The sequence below is a fragment of the Zootoca vivipara genome, chromosome 4, assembly GCF_963506605.1.
Source record: "Zootoca vivipara chromosome 4, rZooViv1.1, whole genome shotgun sequence".
In the NCBI taxonomy this organism is placed as follows: domain Eukaryota; kingdom Metazoa; phylum Chordata; class Lepidosauria; order Squamata; family Lacertidae; genus Zootoca; species Zootoca vivipara.
Genome location: NC_083279.1, coordinates 100849244 through 100863291, shown reverse-complemented (window position 1 = coordinate 100863291; position 14048 = coordinate 100849244). Strand labels below are relative to the sequence as shown.

Here is a 14048-nt window from a genome sequence, read left to right as displayed (position 1 = left end):
CAATAGAGGACAGGACTTCTGTGCCTTTAATTGCCCTGCTCTCTTTTGAGTCTGGAAACCTGAAAGAAACCAGCAGGCCCTTTGTTTAATTTCCAAGCAAAGGGTCTGCTGGTTTCTCTTTAGGGTTTCCAGACTCAAAAGAGAGCAGGGCAATTAAAGGCACAGAAGTCCTGTCCTCTATTGAGTCTGGCAACCCTAGCCGTAAACCAGAGGAACAGCTTGCAGGGAAAAAGACTTTGCAGGAGAACTTCCTCCTCGAATTCAGGAGTGGAGAGATAAGAGGGGATCCCAGGGTCATCTAGTCCAACCCCCAGCAATGCAGGAATCTCAGCTTGTTGCAGGAATTTATGTATGGGGGGGGGCTGCCCCTCCAGCAGATCTCATGCACATGCAGCCCACCACCAAAATCAGCACAATCACTTTTGTCATTTGTCCCCACAAAACACTTCATCCCAGTTTCTTCCTATCTATTCAAAGGGACTCTGCTCCACAATTCCAAATGTCACAATTCACTGATCACTGTATCTATGGACTGGCTCACTGGGGAAACTTCAGAGATTCATAGAGACAGGTGAGCTCAGCTACTCAGCAGCCCTTATGCCTGAGTCATAATCCCTGGCCTCCTGTTACCTGAGTGCCAGACAGGTAGCCATTCCAGAAAGAACAAACCCAGATGAAGGCAAAAGGCTGTGATTAACTTGGCTGGGAAACAGGGAAATGTAAATCTCTCTTTATCCCCCCCCCCAATAATTTTTATTCAATTTTCCATATAAACAACACATAAACAACAACAAAAAGAAAATACAAATTCTCTTATCTCCTCCTCTCAATTCAATTCGCTCTGCCGAGCTGTGACTACCCTCCCTCCCGCCATTCGGCTTTATTGCTTAACCTTATCTCACAGTTCCTTTTAGTCCATCTAGTTAAAACCAGTTCGTAGGATTTATTTCAGTCCTCCACGTGTCTTTAAACTTCTACAGTTCTTCTCCATAGAGTCAATGAATTTACTCCGTTCCCTTTGGTACTTTGTATCTCCCTGGACACGGATCCCGCAGGTCAACTTTGCTAATTCTGCATAGTCTATCATCTTCGTCTGCCACTCCTCAATCATCGGTATCTCTTGTGATTTCCATTTTTGGGCTAATAAAATGATTTCCATTTTTGGGCTAATAAAGTCCTAGCCGCAGTTGTGGCATACATTAATAGTCTCTTATCTCTTTTTGCTATTTCCTCTCCTAACAGTCCCAATAGAAAAGCTTCAGGTTTGTTGGGAAAAGTATACCTAAAAATTTTTTCAGTTCATTATATATCATTTCCCAAAATCTTTTTACTTTTTCGCATGTCCACCACATATGGTAAAATTCACCATCTTTATCTTTACATTTCCAGCAAACTTTGCTACTCATTCTATACATTTTAGCTAGTTTAACTGGCGTTAAGTACTATCTATACATCATTTTCATTACATTTTCTTTCAAAGCGGTACATGCTGTAAATTTCAATGTTTCATTCCACAGTTTCAACCACGCATCACATCCAATATTGTACCCAAAGTCTTTTGCCCATTTTATCATCACATCTTTTGTCAACTCATCTGTCATGTGCCATTCTAACAAGAAATTATACATCTTTGACAACAATTTCACTCTGCCTTCCAACAATTCTGTTTGAAATTTGGACCTTTTATCCCCCAAACCTAATTTCATGTCATTTAACAATACATCATTCACCTGGTGGTATTGCAACCATCCTGTCAATACCACTTTTATTTCTTCATATGGTTTTAATTTCCGCCCTCTATCTGATTTCATCAGAATTTCCTCGTATGTGGCCCTCCTCCCCTCCAGTTTAACTTTTTAACAGTTAATACTTGTACATGTGTCAGGGGACCCAGGTGGCGCTGTGGGTTAAACCGCAGAGTCTAGGGCTTGCTGATCAGAAGGTTGGCGGTTCGAATCCCTGCAACGGGGTGAGCTCCTGCCCACCTAGCAGTTCAAAAGCATGTCAAAGTGCAAGTAGATAAATAGGGACCGCTCCGGCGGGAAGGTAAACGGCGTTTCCGTGTGCTGCTCTGGTTCGCCAGAAGCAGCTTAGTCATGCTGGCCACATGACCTGGAAGCTGTCTGCGGACAAACGCTGGCTCCCTCGGCCTATAGAGTGAGATGAGTGCCGCAACCCCAGAGTCGGACACGACTGGACCTGATGGTCAGGGGCCCCTTTACCTTTACTTCTACAGGTGATATCCACCATGGGGTCTTTGACTCTAACAGCATTTTATTTCTTTCCCAAACCTCATATATAAATGTAAATATCTCTTTACAAGTTTCTTGGCAAGACAAGGGCCTTCACTGGCCACTTGAGTTTTCTCCTCAGCATCACCAAAGAATGAGTTGGGTTGCAAGAGCTGCAGCAAAGGGAAGGGGCAACCCAGGCTAAAGGGGCTATCCTCCCCCCCCCTCTCACCAGGCTGCTAGGTAGGAGAACAAGAGCCAGAGAGAGTTGTGGGAAACCCAGAGACCGGCTTGCTCTGTGCTGGAACCAAAGCTATGACAGATGCAGAAGCCAGATCTGTTTGGGTGTTGATGCTGCGAGATCCTCCATCCTCCATCCTCCATCCTACACTCTGGTTGAATATGTGAGTAAATAAAAAAATATGGACTGGGACCCCTGGAGTCTCACTGCCCAAGGACTGGGGTAGTTTGCAAATACACACACACACACACACACACACACACACACACACACACACACACAACACTAATAATAATAATAATAATAATAATAATAATAATAATAATAATAATTCATGCCTGTATTCCTAATACTGTACATAACTAAGTGTGAAGGGCATGTTATGTGCTTTAGCAACAGCCCTCCTGCAAATAAGGAAATGCAAAACAATCTTCTTTGGTGTCCCATGAGGTCTGTGGGGCAATTCAAGAAAGAGGAGCCATTTCTGTGCCCTGTCATAGAGAAAGGCAGGATGACGACGACGACGACAACAACAACAACAACTCTGGTGCACATTGTTGAAAAATTCTTGCCCCTCCTGATCCAATGCCCCAAATTGCGCTGCAGTGAATTGGGCCAGAGTCCAGCTTGCCAGGAGCAAAGAACTGCAGAGCTCTGAATCAGACTGTGGATCCATCTACCTCAGGATGGCCTACACTGACTGGCAGCAACACCTTTCTCAGGTTTCTCTCTCAGCCTTACAAAACATTCTGATTACGTAGAGCATGTTATATGTTATAATTCCCATTCAGCAGATTGTAGGAATGCAAAATAGAATCATCGAGTGGGGAGGGACCCTGGGGGTCAACTAATGCAACCCCCTGCAAGGCAGGATAATCAGGAGACATTGGACAAAGGCCCCCTTTTGGAGAACAAGAACTTCAGGATCCTGCTGCGCAGCTCCCGAGTCCGGATGCCGTAAATGACGGGGTTGAGCACCGGGGGCAAAATGACATAGAGGTTGGCAATGAGGATATGCGCATAATGGGGGATGTTGCGCCCAAAGCGGTGGGTGAGGAAGGAGAAGAAGGCAGGAGTGTAGAAGACACAAATCACGGCCACATGGGAACCGCAAGTGCCCAGGGATTTGAGCCGGGCCTCTTTGGAGGGGAGCCGGAAAACAGACTGCAAGATCAGCACGTAGGACAAAAGAATGAAGACCACATCAAGCATGAGGAAGGTAATAGTGAACAAGCCATAGATCATATTGATCCGGATGTCGGCACAGGCCAGCTTGGCAATGCCCATGTGCTCGCAGTAGGTGTGGGCAACGATGATGTGATCGCTGCAAAAGGGCAGGCGGAGAGTCAACAGGGCAATGGGCAGCACAAGTAGGAATGTCCTCAGCACAACAGAAGCACACATCCAGGCTACCCTGGCCTTGGTCAAGATAGTGGTGTATCTCAGAGGGTCACAGATGGCCACGTACCTGTCAAAGGCCATGGCTAGCAGCACGACAGACTCCATCCCCGTGAAGCTGTGGATGAAGAACATCTGAGCCAGGCAGGCCCCATGGCTGATCTCCCCAAGGCCAAACCAGAAGATGGCCAGCATCTTGGGCAGAGTGGAGGTGGAGAGGCCCAGGTCGATGGCCGAAAGGACGGAGAGGAAGTAGAACATGGGCTGGTGGAGGGTTGGCTCTGTCTTCACGATGAAGAGGATGGTGCAGTTGCCCGTGAGAGCAACGAGGTAGCCGAGACAGAAGGGGATGGAGATCCAGGAGTGGAGCGCCTCCAGCCCCGGGACCCCCAGCAGGATGAAAGTAGGGGAATAAAAGTGGGTGGCATTCGGAAGAGGCATTCTCCTCCTGGACCTGGCCAGAGTGCAAGTCACTGCGACCCTGCCAAGAAGAAGAAAACAGGCTAGCATTTTTCTCCATGGTTCCTCACGGACATATAGACCCTTGCCTAGCAATCCTGTTACATGTTAAGAAAACAATTGTGTGTTTGTGTGGAGGGGATTTGGCCAGAGTGTAGGTCCCTGCATCCGAACAAAGAAAATGAAAAAAGCAGTCTGCACGCTGCCGGATGAGGAACTTCCCTGTCTGCTCCTCTCCTGCCACCCATCAATTCATTGGGCCAATTTAGTCTGACAAAACTGGTGGGGGTGGCGGCTCTCCACTTTCCTCATCCTGTACATGGTCCTATATTCTTCTGTTGTGTCCCACCCCCCTCCACATTTCCCACTAATGTATCCTTCATCAAAACCAGCCTTTCTCTGCGGGGAACCTGATTCCTCCACCACCACCCACCCAAAGCTTCCTTGGAAGGAGAGGTGACTTGCTCTCCTCCCCCTTCAAAAAATGCTCCCAGCAACCGCCCCTCCCTCCCCATCTCAGCCTCTTCATCTCAGGGTCAGGCCCCATGTTGGGCAAAAAAAGTCCCTCATTGTGGGGAATTGGACTAGAAGCACTTTGTGCTCTCTTCCAACTCTACAATTCTATGATTCTATGACTCCCCCTCCTTTCCACTCACCTTGATAGGACCTTTTGTTCTGACAGATTAACACAGCAAGGTGTGCTCTGCTGAGCCACAGAGTCAAAGGTCTACTGGCAGCTGCATCGTGGATGGAGGAGCATCTCTCAGCTCTGACTCCACTTGGCTGACCAGAAAGCAGCATTTATAGTGTTTCTGTGGAGACACTAGGGTGGACATCTCAGGGGGTTGTTTCACTGTAGAAAGAGCCTTGTTCCACCCCAATTCCCATGGCATCCAAACTGCCCAGACCTGAAGCATCTCTTCCAAGGTTACAGAGTCAGGGGAGCTGTGGAGAGGTGACCCAAATCCCACCTCCAGGCTGAGGATTCTTTATCATTCTACATATCCAGCAAACTCTAGAATAGTGGAACAGAAGGTAGCTTGAAAGAGACAACAGCTTCACAGTTAGAGGGAAATCACAGAGAATCCTGTAATGGGCAGGGCAGGAATACCAGATAGGTGGGTTGGCAGCCAGAGAATAAAACAATGTGATACCTGTATGAATGGATGCATATAAAATGTCAGATTTTTATTTTTTGTAGAATGGGGAGCTGAGGTAGGGCAACTGTTAGGTCCAGTGCTATTTTGCTAGAAAAGGGAGTTTCAGAACACCTCCCTCGTTTTCTTAGGATGGCAATGGCACCAACCCAAGAGGGGCCAGAACTGAGTTCCAGCAAGTTTTGACTGAAGAAAAGACCCTGGTTAGGCTCATTATTAAGTGAGGTCAGGGTAACATACACAAGAATGGAAACTGACCACAAGACTAGTAAAAACCAGTTAAAGGGGAAATTAATGGCTGATTGTTAAAGAGAAAACAACTCCAGATAAGGTACAAGGAGGGTTCTGACACATACAGTATACTAAAATCAAATGGGTTGGGTTTTTCACGAACTATGGATTTTTGAGAGATGGTGAAGTGCAGAGGTAGCAGAAAGTGGTTGGGTAAAGGATGGACAGCTAAGATTATGCATATTTTGCCTATGCTGTATACTTTGTGTCCTAATAGAAATGGTCTCACAGACTCTTTGGGCTCTGTCCAGTAATGCATAACTGAATTAAGTCCTACTGATTGGGGATTTGGTGTGAAGCTCCACAAGGAGAATCCCTCCCCCCGAACCTCATACCTGAAAACTGAATACAGTGGTACCTCTGGTTACGAACTTAATTCATTCTGGAGGTCTGTTCTTAAGCTGTAACCATTCTTATGCTCAGGCGCGCTTTCGCTAACGGGGCCTCCCACTGCGCACGTGCCTCCGGTGCACAATTTCCGCTCACATTCTGGGGCAAAGTTCACAACCAGAAGCAGCTACTTCTGGGTTAGCGGAGTTCGTAACCTGAAGCATTCGTAACCAAAGGTACCACTGTACAGGCCTCCTGGCAGCTCTGTCTTGCCCTCAGGACCCTGCCCAGGCCACATCCCTCGTTGGCCCCATTCTGCACTCTCCCCAAGTGATTTTATCCAGCTGCCACCTGTCTTGGAACTATGGTAATTGTTCTTGGCTGCCTGGGTGAAGAGGGGCACATGTCTGACCACACCCATTTTGCCACACTGACCTCTGGGATGTGGCTCCCAGAAAGCTTTTGATAAGAAAACGTGGTCCTGAGGCTGAAAAAGGGTCACCACCTCTGAATAAATCCCTGCTTCTTCAGGACTGGAAACCCAGAGTAACATGGCATCAAAAGTTCCAGATTTTATTAGGCCATAGATATGATAAAATCAGTGATTAAATTTAGGAAAGAAACTTGACCATCATTTGTTAAAGCAGTCTATTACAGTATTACATACAGAACAATATAAATATGTCATTTCTGTGTGCAACCTTAGAAACATGGAAGAGATGGAGGAATACTGTAGGTCCTCAGAAATCGCCACTAATTCCATTTCTGGGTTTTCGTGATCAAAACAAATACCTCCAGTACAAGGGGTGGACATCCATGGGGTTGTTCTTTGTTCTGGACCTTATTGAGTGATGCTGACCCATCTAATAACCTTTGTGAATCCAGTTGAGGGGTCCTCAGTATAACTGACTCCAGATAGCTCAGGTATGATCATGTATAGGCAATCTTTTATGGAAGCAGGAGGGACTTCATGATCAGAAAGTGTATGAATCTTTTTTGTCTAACTCTGGAATGTATATACCAGGAGAGCAACAAAGATGACCAAGGAACTGGAAATCAAGCCTTATAAGGAATGGTTGAGGCAATTTGGTAAATTTAACCTGGAAAAGAGGATATGATAGCCATCTTCAACTATCTGAACGGCTGTCACATGGAAGATGGAGCAAGTTTATTTCCTGCTGCTCCAGAGGGTTGGATTCAAATGGCATGAAAGAAGATTCCAACTAGACATCTGGAAGAACTTTCTGACAGTAAGAGCAGTTTGATGGGGGAACAGACTCCTTCAGAAGGTAGTGGAATCTTCTTCGTTAGAGGTTTTAAAACAGAGATTGGAGGACCATCCTTCAGGGATTGTTCAGCGGCGATTCCAACAATTCAGGAGGTTGGGCTGGGTGACCCTTGGGGTCTCCTTCCAACTCTATGATTCTATGATTCCATTAAGCATTTGGAACTTCAGGGTGGACCAACAACTGCAGGCTGGATTGATCAAAGATGGCATATAAACCTGTATGGACATTTGACACAACACAACAGAGTTGTTATGGGGGTAATGAAACAACCCCAGCCAGCGTGGTGTACATAGTGGTTAAGAGTGGTGGACCCGTAATCTGGTGAACCGGGTTCACTTCCCCACTCCTCCACATGCAGCTGCTGGGTGACCTTGGGCTAGTCACACTTCTCTGAAGTCTCTCAGCCTCACTCACCTCACAGAGTGTTTGTTGTGGGCGAGGAAGGGAAAGGAGATTGTTAGCCGCTTTGAGACTCCTTAGGGTAGTGATAAAGCGGGATATCAAATCTAAACTCCTCCTCCTCCTCCTCCTCCTCCTCCTCCTCCTCCTCCTCCTCCTCCTCCTCCTCCTCCTCCTTTGGACAGGCAGTTTCCCCACCCCACCCCCTTCCCACTGCATCAATATGGAGATAGTGTTTCCCTTTGGTTTAAGCACTAGATCAGGCATCCCCAAACTGCGGCCCTCCAGATGTTTTGGCCTACAACTCCCATGATCCCTAGCTAACAGGACCAGTGGTTGGGGAAGATGGGAATTGTAGTCCAAAACATCTGGAGGGCCAAAGTTTGGGGATGCCTGCACTAGATGCTGGGAATAAACATTTATTCATTCCACTGGTCACCCATCTTGGTTCCTACTCAAACAGTACATGGACACTTCTACATAACTGTTGTTATTGTATTCGTGATGTGCGTGGTTCATTCTGTCAAGAATGCTTTAGCTGAGTTTCTTGCATTGCAGGGGTTGGACTAGATGTCCCTTGGGGTCCCTTTCAACTCTATGATTCTATGATTCATTCAAAACCAATAAAATGTTTGTAAAAGAAAAAAGATGATGGTTAGATCCAGTGCTTTTTTCTGGGGGGTACGCAGGGGTACGCATACCCCTAAACATTTTGTGAATCTTTGTACTTTTGTCCATTTACTGTTTTTATTTTTCCTGATTTAAACTATAAAATGGTGATTTTCTTGTGTCAAAATGAGAGTACCCCTAAACTTTTTTAAAAAATTAGAAAAAAGCACTAGTTAGATCTGCCCAAGGCCACATGCTGAATCCCTGACAGAGGGACTTGAACCCAGGTCTCAGTGGGGTTTGTTTGGGAACAGAACACAGTTGTGTTTTCCTTTCGATACTTGCAACACCTACTGTGCTTTTTGTTCTGGAAACTTAAGCAACAATATTCCCTAAGTCCTTGTACATCGGCACCAGGAGCCTTGCCCTTCCTCAAGTCCAGCTGTGTTGTCTCAAAGGGATTCCTTGCAGGTTCTACAAAGGAGGCTTCTACACAAAGGAGACCCACAACCTCACTCTCACTCCCAGCGCTCTGTCCAGGAGAGAATCTGTGCCAGCTTCTCCCTTTATCACCAGACCTTGGTAAGCTGCATCTGATTGTAAGGAAGGTGGAATGCTTTGCTGTCTTCTGTGATTTATTGCTGATTTTAGTCATTATACTTTGGGTGGTCGAAATAATAAATAAATAAATAAAATAAATAGCCCAGTGGCACCTTAGAGACCAACTAAGTTTGTTCTTAGTTGGAGGAATTAAAGAACCTTTTAATGAGGGTGAAAGAGGAGAGCGCAAAACCAAGATCATGGCCACTGGTCCCATCACCTCCTGGCAAATAGAAGGGGAAGAAATGGAGGCAGTGAGAGATTTTACTTTCTTGGGCTCCTTGATCACTGCAGATGGTGACAGCAGTCACGAAATTAAAAGACGCCTGCTTCTTGGGAGAAAAGCAATGACAAACCTAGACAGCTTCTTAAAAAGCAGAGACATCACCTTGCCGACAAAGGTCCGTATAGTTAAAGCTATGGTTTTCCCAGTAGTGATGTATGGAAGTGAGAGCTGGACCATAAAGAATGCTGATCGCCGAAGAATTGATGCTTTTGAATTATGGTGCTGGAGGAGACTCTTGAGAGTCCCATGGACTGCAAGAAGATCAAACCTATCCATTCTGAAGGAAATCAGCCCTGAGTGCTCACTGGAAGGACAGATCGTGAAGCTGAGGCTCCAATACTTTGGCCACCTCATGAGAAGAGAAGACTCCCTGGATGTTGGGAAAGATTGAGGGCACAAGGAGAAGGGGACGAGAGAGGACGAGATGGTTGGACAGTGTTCTCGAAGCTACAAACATGAGTTTGACCAAACTGCGGGAGGCAGTGCAAGACAGGAGTGCCTGGCGTGCTCTGGTCCATGGGGTCACGAAGAGTCGGACACGACTAAACGACTAAACAACAACAACAAGTTTGTTCTTGGTATGAGCTTTGGTGTGCAGGCACACTTCTTCAGATACTTCAGATACACTTCTGAAGAAGTGAGCATGCACACGAAAGCTTATACCAAGAACAAACTGAGTTGGTCTCTAAGGTGCCACTGGGCTATTTATTTTATTTATTCATTTTTATTTCGACTACGTCAGACCAACACGGCTACCTACCTGAATACTTTGGGTGGTGTTCAGTTAAGGTTTACTCAGTGTATGCCCATCAAAATGAATGGGTCTAGCCTAGTCATGTTCTTTGATTTCAAGTAGTCTACTATTAATACCACAGGGTGGTGCTGTGGGTTAAACCACAGAGCCTAGGGCTTGCCGATCAGAAGGTCAGTGGTTCGAATCCCTGCGATGGGGTGGGCTCCCGTTGCTTGGTCCCTGCTCCTGCCAACCTAGCAGTTCGAAAGCACGTCAAAGTGCAAGTAGAAAAATAGGTACCGCTACAGCCGGAAGGTAAACGGCGTTTCCGTGCGCTGCTCTGGTTCGCCAGAAGCGGCTTTGTCATGCTGGCCATATGACCCAGAAGCTGTACGCCGGCTCCCTCGGCCAATAACGTGAGATGAGCGGCGCAACCCCAGAGTCGGTCACGACAGGACCTCATGGTCAGGGGTCCCTTTACCTTTACTATGAATACCACCCATTATATTTCACCTGTGTTTTGTTGCGAGCCCCCCAGGGAAAAGTTATTGGTGGGTGGCCCTGTAAATGAAATGAATAGATAAATATACAATTCCACTGAGAAAAATAGTTGATGCCACCTTGGGCTGTGTTAATAGCAAGATAAGTTCCAGATTATCAGAAGAAGACACCCCCCACCCACCCCAAGGCTCCCTGGCTCTCTTCTTCCATATGCCACCACCTCCAATCTCACAGGCCTGCACAAGGTGGGAGCTGAACTTCTGCTCTGCTCACCTAGATTCCCTGAAATGATCAAGCACCCTAGAAGTAAAGATGAGGGAGAAACTTGACTCTGGGTTGCATTTAAAGGCAAACCTACTGAATCCACACTTTCTGACATTATATGTCTTTGTTGTTGTTAAAGATTTTCCTCGCTTACAAAAGAACATGTATTGTCTCTTTCTTCAGGTTGTGTTTTCCACAGATCAGTTACATTTGTTGTGACAAAAAGTGATTAAAAAAGAAGAAGAAAGAAGTAAAGTACAATTATATGTGAACTGAAACACAGATATCTTTCAGTACAATTTTCCGCCAAGTAATATGTATGAAAATGAATATGCTGGGGTAAAGTGCCCACAAAAATGCCATAATTTCATGTAAAGAAGCAAAGAGCAATCTAAAAACATAAAACATCTCCAAGTGAATTTGTATGCCAGTGATTTATTTGTTTTGCAAATATCTACCACCTCTAGCAAGATCTTTCCACCTCTAGTATTCTACAATAAAAACTACTTTGCCTCCTAGGCACTGACTTTAAAGCACCGAGGTGAAACAGGTCGCTCTTGTGAAATGAACATCTCCCATTTGGGGAACAAAACCTCCAACCCCACCACATTCCTCTTGACGGGCTTCCCTGGGCTGGAGTACGCCCATCGCTGGATCTCCCTCCCCTTCTGCTTCATCTACATGACGGTGATCTTGGGGAACTGCACAATCCTCCATGTGATCCGAACAGACTCAAGCTTGCACCAGCCAATGTATTATTTCCTCGCCATGCTGGCCCTGACCGACCTGGGCTTGTGCCTCACTACGTTGCCCACAGTGCTGGGCATATTTTGGTTCGATGCTCGCGAGATCCCTTTCAGCGCCTGCTTCACCCAGCTCTTCTTCATTCACTCTCTCTCCCTCGTTGAATCTTCCGTGCTCTTGTCCATGGCCTTTGACCACTTTGTGGCCATCTGCAACCCGCTGAGATATGGCTCCATCTTGACCACCCAGAGGATCGTGACAATGACGCTGGCCTTTGCATTCCGCAGCTTTTCCCTGATTGTGCCTCTGCCCCTGCTTCTCCGCCGCTTCCATTACTGCAGGACCAACGTCCTCTCTCACTCCTACTGCTTGCATCTGGAAATCATGAAGCTGGCCTGCTCGGACATCATCGTCAACCACATCTATGGGCTGACCGTTGTGGCCTTCACAGTGGGAATCGACTCCCTCCTGATCTTCCTCTCTTACGTCTTCATCCTGAAAACAGTCCTGAGCATTGCCTCCAGAGAAGAGCGCCTCAAGGCCTTCAACACTTGCGTCTCCCACATCTGTGCTGTCCTGCTCTTCTATGTGCCCATGATAGGCCTGTCGTTGATCCACCGCTTTGGGGAACATGCCCCTCACATCGTCCACATACTCATGTCCTACGTCTATTTGCTGGCACCTCCTCTGATGAACCCAGTTGTGTACAGTATCAAGACGAAGCAGATCCGCCAACGTATCCTTAAGAAACTCTGTGCTGTGAAGCTCATCCAGTCATAAGGACAATAACAAGCTTAAGTGCTACACTTACGGTTGTTGTTGTTTAGTCGTTTAGTCGTGTCCGACTCTTCGTGACCCCATGGACCATAGCACGCCAGGCACTCCTGTCTTGCACTGCCTCCCGCAGTTTGGTCAAACTCATGTTCGTAGCTTCGAGAACACTGTCCAACCATCTTGTCCTCTGTCGTCCCCTTCTCCTAGTGCCCTCAATCTTTCCCAACATCAGGGTCTTTTCCAAGGATTCTTCTCTTCTCATGAGGTGGCCAAAGTATCGGAGCAATATATAATACCAATGAATAATGTTGTGTGAGTCAGGTGGGTACATACCATCTATTTTGCTTCTTCTCAGGTCTATTCAGGACCTCAAAGTGCAGACACCAACTAAAGACAACATGCCCTGCAACGATTGTATGGTCTGCTGCTTCCATTCCACTGCTGTTCGTCTTCCACCAACCAAACCATGTTATTTGTCCCAGTGTACACTATGGTGGAATTATGTGCTTTATGTAATTTACATAATATATAAAAATTCTGTTGTCATTGTGTTATTCGGCTCCCATCCATTCTAATGCAAAGGAAACACAAAGCAGATGGAGTGAAGTAATCAATCGCATAATCAGGGCTCCCCCCCCCAGCTGGAACGCAATGGAACTCAGTTCCAGCACCTCTCAAGTGGGCACCGTTGCCATTATAAGAGTTCTAGAAAAGGAGCCGGCCACATCATGTTTGCAAACTGAAAGCAACAGCATGATCACTAACTGTACTTTCTGGATTGAAAAATAAATGAGCACCAGCCATTTCTGCTCTCATTCTTTTTCCTTGCAAGAATTCTCTGGTGCCCCTTGCACCGGGGTTACTGAATGCTTGGTCTCTCAGAAGACTTTATGATCCACAGGGCTGTGTGGGATGGGATGGTGCTGAGCAACTAAGCTAGCGAAACATTAAAAATGAAAAGTTGTTGGGGGGGACACATAAATAAGCTTGAAGGAATTTTACGTTTACTGGAAAGCTTTTAAAATGCTCTTACTGATGGAAAGGGATGGCGCTGCTGTGTATGCAGGCAGGCAGGCAGGCAAGCAGGCAGAATTATATTGTTATGTTCTCCCCACTTCCCCAAAGGGTGTAAATTTCTGAGGGTCTAGTACAGGGTTCCCCAAACTAAGGCCTGGGGGCCAGATGCGGCCCAATCGCCTTCTAAACCTGGCCCACGGACGGTCCGGGAATCAGCATGTTTTTACATGAGTAGAATGTGTCCTTTTATTTAAAATGCATCTCTGGGTTATTTGTGGGGCCTGCCTGGTGTTTTTACATGAGTAGAATGTGTCACTTCATTTAAAATGTATCTCTGGGTTATTTGTGGGGCATAGGAATTCGTTCATATTTTTTTTCAAAATATAGTCCAGCCCCCCACAAGGTCTGAGGGACAGTGGACCGGCCCACTGCTAAAAAAGTTTGCTGACCCCTGGTCTAGAACTTGCCCAGCTTTCTTTTCGTTTGGAACGGGGCTCGGAAGTGTCAGGCTCAAGACCCTGGAAAATGCAAGTGAAAATTGGATGGTTTCAAAAGAGGATTGGGCAAATTCATGGAAGAGAAGCCTACCAATGGCTACTGGCCTTGAAGGTCTATGCTCTGCTTCCATGGTCAGGGACAGGATGCTTCTGAATAAAAGTTGTTGGAAACTTCAGGAGGGGAGAACAGTGACATAGCGTGGATTGCCAGTTCCCGGGGCTGCGCGG

General features: G+C 46.5%; 2 protein-coding genes across 2 annotated transcripts; one reads left to right on the top strand and one right to left on the bottom strand.

Annotated features, from left to right (window-relative positions):
• Positions 1-3348: 3348 nt before the first annotated feature.
• Positions 3349-10903, bottom strand: LOC118085023 (olfactory receptor 52E4-like). The gene is made up of 3 exons (XM_060274020.1): positions 10883-10903; positions 6544-6566; positions 3349-4276 (listed from the first exon to the last, which is right to left on the bottom strand). The coding sequence occupies exons 1-3, from the start codon at positions 10901-10903 to the stop codon at positions 3349-3351; spliced, it is 972 nt and encodes a 323-aa protein (XP_060130003.1).
• Positions 10904-11352: 449 nt separating this feature from the next.
• LOC118085024 (olfactory receptor 51G1-like) lies at positions 11353-12312 on the top strand. Its single transcript, XM_035115280.2, has one exon. It carries the CDS (start codon positions 11353-11355, stop codon positions 12310-12312), a length of 960 nt encoding a protein of 319 aa, XP_034971171.2.
• Positions 12313-14048: the final 1736 nt, after the last annotated feature.